Genomic DNA, 13,738 nt, shown 5'->3' on the forward strand with positions numbered 1-13,738 from the left:
ACTTTGCACTCTTACACGCCCGTCTATAGCAAGACCCCTCCGTTACACCAGATAAGAAACCCAACCTGTTTTGCTCCTCTAATTCTCCAAATCTTACCACCAATCATTTACCATTACGCACCTCCTCATTTGCCCTGATGAGTAAGTCCATCTGCTTGCTGTGCTCAGCTGTCAACTCATCAATCTCTTTGGACTGCCTCACTTGTAACTGAAAGAAAAAGGAGTTGAGAGAGACAGGTGGAGATTTGCGGTCTCAAATTTGACATTTGGAGGCTGTTATACACCCACTGAATGGTGACTCCTCTGAAATAATGAAGCAAGACCTTTTGAATCACTCATGAGTTATGAGTCAGTGGTGCACTCTGTCAGTCCTGATCAAGAACTTGTTTGGCCATGTTTCAACTGTGGTCTTTTTTGTGCAATAATCACACACATGATTGGCATAGAGCCAGGAGGCCAAAGAGGAACTACCGATCCAATTTTTAGTTACCATTAAACAAAAACACTGGCCAAGTCTCAAGTTAAGGTGCTGGAGTAACAGAGGATAAACAGCAGTCGAAGTTCAGTCATTCAAGCTAGCCACATGACGTGTGATGACCAATGGTTACTTTACTATGAGTCTGTTGCAGAGAAGCATCTCCAAAGTTAGAAAGACGCTGACGGTGTTTTCACGACACTCTTTGCCAGCGAAAAATTGAAGGTAGAAATGGACATGCTCATAAAAAACGTTATTATGCCCAAAGTGAAAAATGACTCTTGCATTATTCCATGTACTCACTCTCTTCCTCTCTTCCATGAATTTCTTCAGACTGTTGCTTTGCAATTCTCGAATTCTCCTGCAAGGGATGAACAAACAGCTATTAACCACTTCCTGCCGGGGACTCCGGGATCGGAGACGTATGGTTTATATGGGTGGCCGGGGTCTCCGAACTCAGACAAAGGAAACAGGGCCCTGTAACAAAAGACCGTACTCCGAACAAAAGACCAGGCTGCTAGGCATTACCGACATTTTTCACTCTCAAAAGTGGTGATAATCCAGCCTTGTTTTGAAACCGTATACCAGGGTTTGGGGCATTGAGAGTGAGCGGATTACCATCGGGGACAAAAGCGCTCCACCACCGCAGCGATGAGCCACACAGCGCCGCTGCACGCTAATCTGGCCCCTATTGAAAAGAGGTCAGTAGTGCACTAAGCCAGGTTCGTGAACAAAAGACAGTTATACAACACCGCACAATCTGGGCTCTTTAAACAAGGCTGCTGGCCTGGCTGAAATACTCGGGCGTCAATGAAGGTCACCTATCAACTTAGGGTAGTGCCTAAAGATTACTTGGTGCGGCTATAAGTGACCGTTAAATGAAATGATGAATTTTTGACGGATTTTGAAAACGGAAAAAATGACAGTCATGCCGGCCCAGCATCATCAACATTGAAAAATGCCCCGGCATGAAGTAGTTAAAGTAATGGATTTATGAAAATCAAACCACGTAAATGTAAGCCAGATTATGCGCATACATCTACCTAAATGACGTGAAGATTTTATAAATGGAGTCATTAATGGATGGAAATTTTTTAATTTGAAGTTGTTCAAGGCAAAAAAGATTGAATGGCTCTCAAGTTTGTTGATTTGTGACGTAAATGACCCTCCTCACCCCAAAATTCAATTTTTGTTTAAAAGTAAAATTTTCAGCTGGGAGCATTTGTTAAAAAGCTGACCAGGGTGAGTCACAAAATGTGTCAAAAGTGTGCCACAGGGTGTGTAACTTGATGTGTCAGGAAGTATTACAGACAGTGTGACTGAAAAGTGTTGTGCTGTTCTTAAAAATTCAAACAAAAGATGTCCGCACAGTGCATGTAGACAAGATGCACGGACTTGCCCAGGTAAAAGATGCACAGACTTGCCCAGGTAAAAGATGCACAGACTTGCCCAGGTGCCTACTAGGGTCTCCCCTCCCTCCCTCCAAAAATATTTTTTGCTTATCTGTCAAAAAATGAAAATAAACATTTATGGAAATCATTTATGGAAATTGCAGGTTGAAAAGCGTTCACAGTGCGAGTGCAACCAAAATTTTCTTTGCTTTTTCTTGAATACATGAAACTAAAGGATAGGTTAACACAAGGTTTTTAACCTTGGCATGAATTTTTTCCATACCTCTCTTTCTCAGCCTTATTCTTGATGCTCTTGTCGTGACTGACCAACTTTCTGGATTCCATCGACGTCTTGATCTGGTTTGCTTCAAGCTCCTTCATTTCCCTGTTTGAATAACAAAAGCAATCAACAATATTTCACCAACTGCTGAAAGTATTTCCCCTCAAGCATAGATTCAATAAATCAGGGAACCCACAGAGGCAGATTAGAAGGATTTTGTGAGGCCGTTCAGTGTTGCAGACAAGACCATCGCAAGACACAAGACCTTTCACTAAACCAGTAACAAGTAACAGGGTGAACAATGATAATGGAATGCTTTTGTTGCAGTTCATTTTAATGGCTGGTGACTTCACTTCACCGTCAATTCCCACTAGTACTGGAGGTCTCATGTTGGTCTCATGGTGGTCTTAACCACTTCCTGCTGGGGACTCCAGAATCGGAGACGTATGGTTTATATGCGTGGCCGGGGTCTCCGAACTCGGACAAAGGAAACAGGGCCCTGTAACAAAAGACCGTACTCCGAACAAAAGACCAGGCTGCTGGGTATTATTGACATTTTTCCCTTTCAAAGTGGTGATAATCCAGCCTTGTTTTGAAACTGTATAACAGGGTTTGGGGCATTGAGAGTGAGCGGATTACCACTGGGGACAAAAGCGCTCCACCACCGCAGTGATGAGCCACACAGCGCCGCTGCACGCTGATCTGGCCCCTATTGAAAAGAGGTCAGCAGTGCACTGAGCCAGGTTCGTGAACAAAAGAAAGTTACATAACACCGCACAATCTGGGCTCTTTTTACAAGGCTGCAGGCCTGGCTGAAATACTCGGGCGTCAATGAAGGTCACCTGTCAACTTAGAGTAGTGCCTAAAGATTACTTTGTGCGGCTATAAATGACCGTTAAATGAAATGATTAATTTTTGAAGGATTTTGAAAACGGAAAAAATGATAGTCATGCCGGCCCAGCATCATCAACATTGAAAAATGCCCCGGCATGAAGTGGTTATGATGGTCCTAAAAGGTCTTGACTACAACATGGTGAGGTATAAATGAAGTCCTCTCCACTAGTTGGGTGACAAAAAAAGCAGATATATGGCCACCAGGGAGTCATTGTTTTACATGGGACACCACACAAAGACAAAAGCATTAGGAAGCCTCAAACATCAAAAGGCAAACCTTACTCACAGATAAAATTCCAACCTTGAGAGAGTTTATAAAATAAGGTGAAACTCCACTTTGATCAAGATTTTCCCAACTTTGGTCACCAGCAGACGACTGCATTTTCCCCCCACACTTTTATACATATCAACGTAACCGACCAAGAAGGTCTTCATTGTTATTGAAATGAGTTCAGAATGCAGCAGCTGCACAGAGGAGCTGGTTGCTGACTGTTGTCCCAAGCACATTATTCCCATTCCAGAGATGTCAGGGTGAACTCCCCCCATAACCCCAAGTCAAATGTGCTGAGTCCATGTTGCCTTGTGCAGAATGTACATGTATGCCCCTTTCTGCAGTGTCTATAAATGAACACAGACTACGCGTGGTGCATGACAGGGCGTGTGCTACACACGACTGAAACCCAGCTCCGGCCCTCACCTGGAGTGCTTGCCTTCCAGGGTCTTGCGTTGGTCCGTCTGCTTCTGCGTCATCAGTTTCCGGAGGACGTCGCACTGCTGGTGGACGTGCATCTCCTTCAGGTCGTTCATCTCGGCCTGCTGACGTGCCGTGATCTTGCACCACTCCTTGTTCTGCTCCGACACCACGCCCTTCACCTGAACATGGTGCAAACAAGACAGAGCATGCCTAGATACCATTACCGGGGGCTCTGCCTGAAGCCCCTGCTGGTTACCAAAAAAAAGAGTTAAGATTAAGGGTCAGGATTAGACCTTCGACTTGAGAGAAGTGATGGCCACACATACGTAACCAGTATGTGCATAGTGCCTATTCTTTTTTGTAAGGGTCCATGCAACTAATTTTTCTTAGGCACTTATTTTGGTGTAACTTTGTACACAACTTCAAAGTATGAAAACTGGATGACATAGGTATTGAATGTGCACTTATTTGCATATTTGAAATTTTTCATGTTTTTCTGGATAACTGAGGTCACTATTGACGTGCATGGCAACACTGTTCAATGTGCATGTTTTTCTGTCAAAACTGTGAATCCAAAGGTTGCTTAACTGAAAACATTTCTGCTAAAAGGTTTCTTCTTGGCTTATTGCCATGTATTTATTAAGAAAAATCACAAAAGAAAAGGAAATCAGGAACAGCAAAATACAAAAGTCAACCAATTCTTTGTGCTTAAATCAATGCAACGTGAGGGTTTCCCAGCAAGATCACATCTCAGGTTTTCACCAAGAGGGCCCGAATACCCTTCACATAGCAGAACAAAAAAACGGAAAATAAGGTCAAGACACCAAGTTTGTGTTTTTACGGGGTGTATTAAAGGACTTGCATTGCATGGACCCTTTCAGGAATACATACCGCAGTAGTCACAAATCCTGCACTTACCCTCATCTTATGAACCTTGACAATAGAATGTACCTTGTTCTCGGTCTCAATCTTCAGATCGCCACAGTTGCTCTCCCTGAAAAAGCAAACAGCATTTAAATCTTTCAATCAATTAACTACAGACGATGTCAATCAGAAGTGATGACCAATTCTGAATGAAAAGCCATCACATACTTGCGCTACTATAGAGTGTGTAAAAATGCATATTAAGCCAACACGCGAACCAACATGCCCGCATACTCCATTCGTTTACACTACACTTCCCGGTCCAAAATGACATCACACTTCGGCACTCTATACTGAATTGGAATCCCTGCAGTTAAGATATGTTCACCTGTAAGCAGGAGGGTTGAGGTACCAGACCAACTGTGCACAAATCTTAGTGGATATGATGGCTGCATCTACCTGGCTGAAGGTAGGAACAGCACACATTCCTATGGAGGCCACCAGCTATTGGCTTCAGGTATTTCCCATAGACAGGTCTTATTTCCAGCCGTAAGTGAGTAATTCAGACTCAGCCTATTTCTCATTGTGATCTTGACCTTTGGCTTTTTTTACCGAAGGAAAACCTGTTCCTACAATCAACAGTGCAGCTGTGGACAATACAGCTGTGAAGTTTCACTTAGGATTTTTTATTTTTCAGTTACAATGCATACTCTCCCTCACGGCAGTCAACGCACTTGAGCACATCAGTGGAGAAAAGTTAACATTTTTGGCCACCCTGTCTTGGAAAAATGGACATTGCACACTGTGAGAGCAGAATATCTGATTTTCATGAAATAGGTATCAAAATGTATGCAAAGAATTGACGGAAAACCCCTGAAGGATCGTCATGGAAAAGAAAGTACTGCGGTGATACCGGGCATAAAAAGGACCATCCCCAGTAACACAAAAGGTAACAGCGTTGAGGAATTTGAAAGTTTATGCCAAACCCACCATAAATTACATAGACATGACTGTACTCCAAAAGCAGCCCTGTATGATTGCAACAGCCCGGCTCTCTACATTAACAAACAGCCCCCCTTTCCCTTCCTGTGGTCTCCATTAACGGAGATCAGCCATCCCCTCCGCCAGTAGCTCGCCGCACCAAGCCCTGCCATGGTGCCTTGTCTTTGGCGGATCTCGCCCCACCCCCAAGTGACTGGGCCGGCCTCTGCACATCTTCTTGGATGGTAGCCTGATATTATGTCCTAGGCTATCCCTCTTGCTCGTCGGGCATGACCGGAGTATACTCAACTTGTGTTTCTTCTCATTGGTGAGCAGGAATCGTTCAGCATTGAGCTGTTGGAGAATGCCATCTTCATGCTCCAATCTCACCAACTGATACAAGGGAGACTTTGGTACACTCGCATTTCTGCGGCTTTGGTGGCTCATTTGGCACAGCTCCCCCCTTCCCCGCATAAACCTAGCTAGACAGTCCAACAAACAAACAAACAAACAAACAAACAGCTGCTCACCCCTTCTTCTTAATAGCCTTCTCCAGTGACTTCTCCTCACTGAGCTTCTCCTTGTCATGGGCTCCCGTCATCTTATCGACCACCGTGTCATGAGACTTTTTCACTAATGTGCACTCCTAGGGGGTGGAAAGTAATTTTCGCTGACTGTCAATGTCGCTAATGAAGAAACAGCTTCAACACACGTTGCTGCATCAATCTACAAAAGGCCAGTTCCATCTCCACTCAGATGCAAGACTCGGAGCTAATTTCTATGCCACCAACATTCTTAGATTCAATATGGCATTTGCTGTCGACAAACCAAGCGTGCTTCCCAGTAAAATGCAGCATGAACCATGCTCGGTGCACCTTGGGATTACTGAGGACATTGACCTCAACCAATTTTTTTTCAATAGTTATTACAGCAGAACACAGCCTCAAATGAATGCTTGAACCAGCCCTCAATATGAATTACATCCTTCAAATCATCTCCTAAGTAATAATAAAAATACTAATTTGATGAAATGCCTAGTGTGTTACTACCCCTAGGTGCTCTAATTAGAAAAGGAAACACAGTGAAATCAAAAATAAAAGTCTAACAGGCTCATGGACAGCGTCCGACATTAGATCCTTGTAAACTTTAACTTGCTGTAAGTCTGTTTAAAGACTGCCCAGAGAGTCTCTGCCTGCCTCCGGCAGGCCTCTCACCTTGGAATGTTTCTTCTGCAAGGTCTCAATCTCCTTGCTTTGTTTCTTCAGGACTTTTTGGTAGACCTTGTCCTTCTGTAGTGTGTCTGTTGATAGACACGGCATCACAGCTGAGAACGACAACAGCAAAATAACAATGGTACACTGAGGTGGGAACTCTTTCTCTCCAGTTTTAGTTTAGCCAGTAAAAACAAATTTTACGAAAGCCATATGCATTACTGGTAAGTTTTTCCTGGGCAATTTAAATTCTCTTCTAAAGAGGTCTCAAGATAGGATGAAATCGACAGTACCCATTTGTGCACACAGTAATGGCTCTGTGTTGTTTTGATGCTGATTTTCTCACACGTTAAAATTTTCATTTTTCGTTTTTGCACCCAAGTCTTCACATCAACCTAGCAATAAATGTTACGGGCCAGTCAGATAGCCATCCTTGTTGATGCTACTCCAATTAATGGAGTACTTCAACTATTTCTATTCTTCATGAGCACAGCAGAAATGTCATACTTAGTCTCATTTGCAAAAAAAAATCATTTTAAATGCTTCGCATAACTGAAGTCAATAACCCAAGACTTGTAAAAAGAAGCGAGTCCTGGGTCTTACAGTTGGTGGTTGGTGCAAAGCTGTTCATGGTGTTGGTGGGAGTGGTGGGGGATTTAGCACCCTGCCTCAGGGTCGCTTTGCTGTTCTTCTTCCCTGCCACTGGCACTTCGCTGATGTCATTCTGGAAAAGATTGGGGGGAAGGTTAAGTCGGAAAGGACACTTTTGAAAAGAAACACAAACACGTTTGGAATTCTTCAAGTCAATTTCAGGCAAGGGAACCAATGAAATAGACCGCATGAACACAGCAATGAAATAGAACACATTACCCAATGCTGCTGTAGGCACCCAGGTTCAGATTAATGGCGCGGGGGGGGGCATGTGCCACCCAGCATGCCTCTTCCCGCCCCGTTTGAGGTCTTGAATAGAAGAAAATCTGCATTTGTCGCTGCAGTTCATGTGCCCAACCTAATGTGCCCACCCATCCCCTCCTCTAAGTTTCATGCCAGTTACACCGGTGGTCCAGAAGATGGACCTACGCGTGTGTTAGCACAAACCTCTTCAATGCCCATGGACTGCATCTGTTTGGCTCGCTTCTCTGCTTGAGACAAATATTCCATCGGCTTGGACAACGCATCCACAAAATCTGAAAAGGAAGGAAGAGAGGCGGGTCAAAGGTAGTTTGAGGTCGACGGCATTACGGTGTCCTTCCACACTGTTTACGGCTGAATTACATGCACATACACCACAAAAAAACCAAAAAAACTGGGGAATAGTTTTAAATTGAAATGCATGTTGAGAAGAAGCAACCCACAGTGTGTTTTTACATGGGACATGACATCCTTTTGGTGGGAAGACACCACAGGCGTACAGAGGTTCATACATGGTTGACGCTAGGTGCAGATGTGCGACCAATGTCTGATAAAAATGTGCCATCTTCCCACCTTTGCTGGTCAACAAGTTTTCCACATCAGATGGTGTCTCCTTTGTGGATGACGGGGTACTGCAAGGCAAGGGGAGACAGTGACGTGACTCACCTCCTAGACCATCCGGTACATAAGTCTTGAGCTGAATGCAGCAAAAGACCGTAGGTAGAGACAGAGGGAAGTTGCCTTCCGTCCGCAGCGATATGTGTCGATAGCCGGCTTGCAGGCCATCCAGGGGTAATATTCTCTGACCAATCAGCTTCCCGTTTTCCTCATAGACGGCGATTCTCAGAACAGCCAAATCTGGTAATACAACCTGCATTAAAACCAGCAAGACCGGAGACGTCAATCGGAGGTCACCAGAGGATAACGGTTGAGATCCTATTGTGAGAACTGATCCTTTCTTCTGATCTCAAATGTTTGCATTAGCCTGACACGTTAGAAGGTAACCGGTTGGTCATTCTGCCTCTGAGCCCAATCTTCGCCAAGCAATCTTATCTTTCCCGATTTCAATCGCAAAACAATGTTGTGCTGTTCTTGCAAAAAGATCCAACTTCATAAATGCAGCTAAAACGTGATTTCACTTGTGTGGCTCATTTTGAAAAACCTATCAACTTCCTTGCCAAAACATTTTTAGAGTGACAGACAATCTGTAGGCTACTTGACTCTCCTTTTCAGAATCAATTTTCAAAATTCAAATGCTACAAACGTTCTCCAACAGTAGACTCAACAACCCACAACTGTTTTCCCTTTTCTCTGTACATCCTCAACAAAAGAAGGCAACAGGACATAAAACAGAGTCAAATACACTACCAAATCACTTAAAAGCCAAAACACGTGGACTGCAAACAAGGTAACAAGAACACAAAAACAAACACTCCTATCTAAATGCAAAACTTTCAAGATATGAACTAGACTGAGTCACAAAGAAAGTAACAATCAGCAACTCGACACAAAATCTGACCTTCCTAAATACAAAGGGTTCAGCATTGTACACTGGATTCAATCCATTGTTGGGTACTGTCTTGGTCCTATGTTCCCTCCGTATGGTGTCCGTCGGCAACCCGTACATGTCAACCTCAACGTAGGTGCCTACTTTCTTGTCCGATAAAAACTGCCCTGAGATGACCTGGAAATGCATAATAATGGACAGGAATACATTAATGTGAAATTAGAAAAATTGGTTGTTTCCCAGTTTTGAAACGAGACAGAATTGGAAGATTCACCTCCATGAAAAAGAATCTCTAGGGAAGATACAAATTAAAGTACCTGTGATGACAAGTGACAAACATTTGTGAAGTGCAAGTGAAGCACCTGACCAGAACGTTACTGCTTACCCTGACAGAACAAGTGGCAGCGATCACTCCGTCCACTGGTGATTCTGAGAAGGGGTCAAAGGACTTGTCGGGTCGTCTCATGAAGTCCGGTTTTAATAAGTACCTGCCAAGATATGATACAGACAGATTACAGTATTAAGGCCAATAAGCATCAGACGTTTAACAATTTTTGACTGCTGTGATGTGGGATATGATGTTTTGAAAACCCAGGGAACAGATGTTCAAAATGTCACATCCTACGTCACCTAAAGTCAACAACCGTTTTGTCATATCTCTGTCTTGATAGTGTTTTTTTGCTTGTTTCTCTAAGGAAAATTAAGGGCGACAAAGGAATCTTTGAACATTAGCGGTTAGCAGTCCCTGCATTACCCTGTACATTACAGGGGCACTTTTATACGAGCATGAACATGGGTAATATCATACAACGTTGGCTGATGTGATGTCTAACAGTGCGTGTTATATGCGGTTATGTCGCCCTGTCACATGATCATTCTGAGCCAATGAAAAAAGCCGTCATGACAGAGGTATGATAAAACAAAGGCTCCATGATGAAGTGCAAAACTGCAAAAAAGTGCTGTGATTTCACCCCAACATACCAACTTCACTTTTGTCCACAGTTTTTAATACATTTTTTGGTGGCGTCAATTTAACCACTGTGAAATTGAAACAGTTCTAACATACACATAGCAGAATTTCCTTTCATATCACAACTACACAAACTGATATTTCTAAAGTGCCCATATCTACCATTACTGAAGCTTATGGTCACATCCATCAGTATTCCTGCTCAGCGTGCCCTCTATTACATTTTTTTTTTACATGGGAGTGAAAGTTTAAAGGTTACATGTGACTGAAATTTTTAAGATCACAATAATTTCATCTTTGAAGTGTAAATTGCCACGGACGTGTTCTTATATGAGTGTTGGTCATTAGTCATGTTATATGGTTTATTTTTTGTGAGTGTAAACTGTAATGGTAAATGTCGAATATTTTTGTAACTATTTAATTCTGATTTTTTTAAATTCTTATTTTAATAGTTTAATTTTTTTATTTTGATTGTTAAATCCATTGTAATTCAGTTTTTTTTTTACTGCGAAAATGGATTTTAATAAACCAATATGAAATGAAATGAAACTTTCTGAAAAACCACCTCCGCTCTTTAGGGAATTAACAGCCATTTTATGTGCAACCAGGGATGCCTTCAACAGTGCAAGAAGAATGGTAATACTGGTACCCCGTATATGATTATTGTTGATAGTACGCATACATAAGCATGCTAGTGCATTATTGAATGTGCTCCAGCTAATCAACTCGTTAACCAAATCATGCTATAGAGATAGTAAGAAATGCAATACAGAGAAATAAGGTCTGGTGCAAAGACTCACCCGCACGAGCCGTTGTATTCAAACTTGCCCTGGTTGAGCTGCATGCCGATGTCAGGCATCTGGAAGTTCAGCGCCACCATCTGGCAGCCGGCATTCCAGAAGATCTGCGGCATGTAGTTGCTGGAGTCATAGCGGCCTCCCTTGGGGTAGATCCGACTCATCTGACGCTTGTTGTAGCTGGGGGAGGGATCGGTAGGTTAAGGGAGAAGCAGGGTACCACGGAAGACTCACAACCGTGAGTGTGAGGCAATCTGCTCCTTGCGGGAACAAAAGATGGCATGCTTCTTACATGGCAACGATGGTCCCCGGGGGGGCTCACTGTGTGCATACACAGATGTTTGTACATTTGACCCAGGATGCACTGAGCATGACCAACCAAAGTCTGTCCAATGTACGATCTCTGCATACAGGGTGTCAACGGGAAATAATTCCCTCCAACCTGTCTCTACTTTGCTAGTGGGGGGGAGGGGTGGCGTTTCGAGTCAGGATGCATAAGGAGACAGAATGGGTACACACAATGTATGAGCTCCCCATATGAGTACCCCTAACTGCCTGGTTACCCCTCCAAGACGACATGTTTCTCTCTCATGTTTCCATTTTTCTTTGTATGGGTGACCAATGTATTGCAGAAATAGCTGCCTTGGTTAGTGTCAGGCTTTGCCTTTAAAGTGCACATTTGCCATCCTGCTTTTGTAAAGGGGCATATCATTTGCATTTGCAGAGTTCCTGCTGTCAGTCCCCATTGTAGCCAAATGATAAATGTTTACAAACTTTAGCTATAAATCTTGAGCAGGTGGCAAGAACAAATTGTACTCAGCACAACAAAAAATAAGCTAAATTCTGCAAAAGTTAGCAAGAATTTTATCAAGAACAATATCAATCATTTGGTGCTTTGATAACTAAATAAGATTTTTCACTACTTTGTGAATTATTGTTTTGCTTTAGCAGCCAAGCCCTTGTTTACCAGCCACTGGGGGACCAACAAGTATGACTTGGGCGTAGAAAGAGAGAGGTCTATTCATAGTGATAATGACAATAAAAGGTTCCAGAACCGTCAACCTGCCCCCGCTGATATGCATACATTCAATTACGAGAGAAATGACATGTGCCAACCAGAGAACTGCACATTGGCCAGGGGTGTTGGCCCAAAAGAAATCATCACTAGGCAGCCAAGGGCCTTCTTGTGTCCATGCCCAAAGCCCGTTCAGTTAGCCACTCACTGCCCTAGTCTGTACGAGCCGATGCTGACGAACCAAACTACCGACAAAGTTCGGATCAGCAATACCACGACAAGCTTTGTTTTATCTAAAAACAAAATAAATCTGGCCAACCTCAAAGATCAATTCATTTTCCCAAACCAGTCTTTATTATAAATTCTACCAACATATTTTCTTTTTCTTAGAAAGGATACTTGACAAATTCTATACAGCTTGTCTTAATGTAGCCCAAGCCAACTGCCTCATTGAAGGACGACATATTGAAATGAAAACTCCGTTCTGAAATAAAACAACAAAACAAGTCAATGTTACATGCAAGCTCTTTGGTCTCACAAAAGCAAAGTGCTGCCTTGTTTAGAGCAACATACATTATATCTTTGCAGTCAAATTTTTCAAATTTCTCTTCAAGTGGGATCTATTCCTGACTATCATCACACACAGAATTCCCCTGCAAATTTCAGGAAATAAATATCAAGGATGAAAGAAGTAAAACAGGAATTTCTAACATTAACCAAGGCAGACACAGGTAACAAAAAATGTTTACAGTAGTCTTTAACATTTGGTCTTAATGCCAAAAAAAACATCACTTGGTAGTAAACATCATTTCATATTTCTTTAGAGACAGTACTTTCCAAGATCCTTCGAGCCTGCCTAGTAATTATGAATACATACAAATTCAAATCAAAGAGAAAATTTGGTACCTGCTATGGAGATCCTTCATACATGAAAAAATACTCTGAACAATCCAAAATACAACAATAGTGATGGATTTTGTATAACTGACATTGACTTTTGACGTCAGGTCAAACTTGTCAAGTAATTTTTTCCCTTGTCAGTCACAGAGATACAAGCATCCGTACCAATCTTGGCCTGGACACCAGCAGTTCTCTGTCCTTACTTCCCAGTCTGGTATTGGACCCTACCTTCAGCTACATCAAAGCCTTGGAACTTGACCGGCTGTGCATAGTTGACGAGAGCAGACAAGAAGGGGTGGATGTTGGTGGTGGCTCCTGTGTACCGGTAGTTGGCCACCATGGCGGCTTCCTCATCCTGCGACAGCTGTTCAACACCCTGCAAGACAAACACAAAAATCCCTACTGAGTCCAGGAAATGCAGTCAGGAATTTGCCTGGGTTACAGGTGTTGATGGTTTAAGCAGTATCCACTGGTATGGCAAAGAATCTTTGTTCCTTTAGACGAATCCATTGATATTTCGCTGGGCACTCCCAATGGCCCCCTTTAATGCCAGAAAGCGCTGTGTTGCTTTTGTATGGAGCAACTGCCACAGAACAGTGGTTCTATACAACAGTTCACACAATGCATGCCGCCATCGGTGGGGGCCACTACATATACAACTACAAATACACTACAAACAACCAAGATTTGTTCCCAGAATCCACTAAGGGATGCAGACCGTGCATGACAATTTCTTCTAATGCATCAAATCAAACCTTTTGGTCATTTGAACGAGGAGTAATGTGTTTACATGTACAACTTCAATGTACGACTCAAACTGATTTTCTGTAGGCTACACAATGACCAA

At 42.9% G+C, this 13,738-nt stretch overlaps 1 protein-coding gene across 21 annotated transcripts in view; it reads right to left on the minus strand.

Annotated features, from left to right (window-relative positions):
- Nucleotides 1-13,738, minus strand: part of plcb4 (phospholipase C beta 4) — a 131,944-nt gene that overhangs the window by 7,768 nt on the left and 110,438 nt on the right. For 20 of the 21 annotated variants that reach the window (XR_015427495.1, XM_087144942.1, XM_087144960.1 and 17 more), the window contains 15 exons: nucleotides 13,120-13,267; nucleotides 12,391-12,475; nucleotides 10,980-11,156; nucleotides 9,595-9,697; nucleotides 9,222-9,386; nucleotides 8,369-8,573; nucleotides 7,889-7,977; nucleotides 7,394-7,514; nucleotides 6,794-6,903; nucleotides 6,110-6,225; nucleotides 4,653-4,728; nucleotides 3,738-3,913; nucleotides 2,150-2,251; nucleotides 779-836; nucleotides 122-208 (listed from right to left, as the gene is read on the minus strand). Coding sequence is in view for 20 of the 21 variants with exons in the window: in XM_087144942.1 (XP_087001068.1) it covers nucleotides 122-208; nucleotides 779-836; nucleotides 2,150-2,251; nucleotides 3,738-3,913; nucleotides 4,653-4,728; nucleotides 6,110-6,225; nucleotides 6,794-6,903; nucleotides 7,394-7,514; nucleotides 7,889-7,977; nucleotides 8,369-8,573; nucleotides 9,222-9,386; nucleotides 9,595-9,697; nucleotides 10,980-11,156; nucleotides 12,391-12,475; nucleotides 13,120-13,267 (1,818 nt within the window). In the remaining variant the exon portion in view is untranslated. The remainder of the gene's footprint in view (nucleotides 1-121; nucleotides 209-778; nucleotides 837-2,149; nucleotides 2,252-3,737; nucleotides 3,914-4,652; nucleotides 4,729-6,109; nucleotides 6,226-6,793; nucleotides 6,904-7,393; nucleotides 7,515-7,888; nucleotides 7,978-8,368; nucleotides 8,574-9,221; nucleotides 9,387-9,594; nucleotides 9,698-10,979; nucleotides 11,157-12,390; nucleotides 12,476-13,119; nucleotides 13,268-13,738) is intronic. The other variant, XM_087144947.1, reaches the window with a different exon arrangement.

The sequence above is a fragment of the Acanthaster planci genome, linkage group LG01 (genome assembly GCF_054643075.1).
Source record: "Acanthaster planci isolate LZ-2023a linkage group LG01, COTS_SCS, whole genome shotgun sequence".
NCBI lineage: Eukaryota > Metazoa > Echinodermata > Asteroidea > Valvatida > Acanthasteridae > Acanthaster > Acanthaster planci.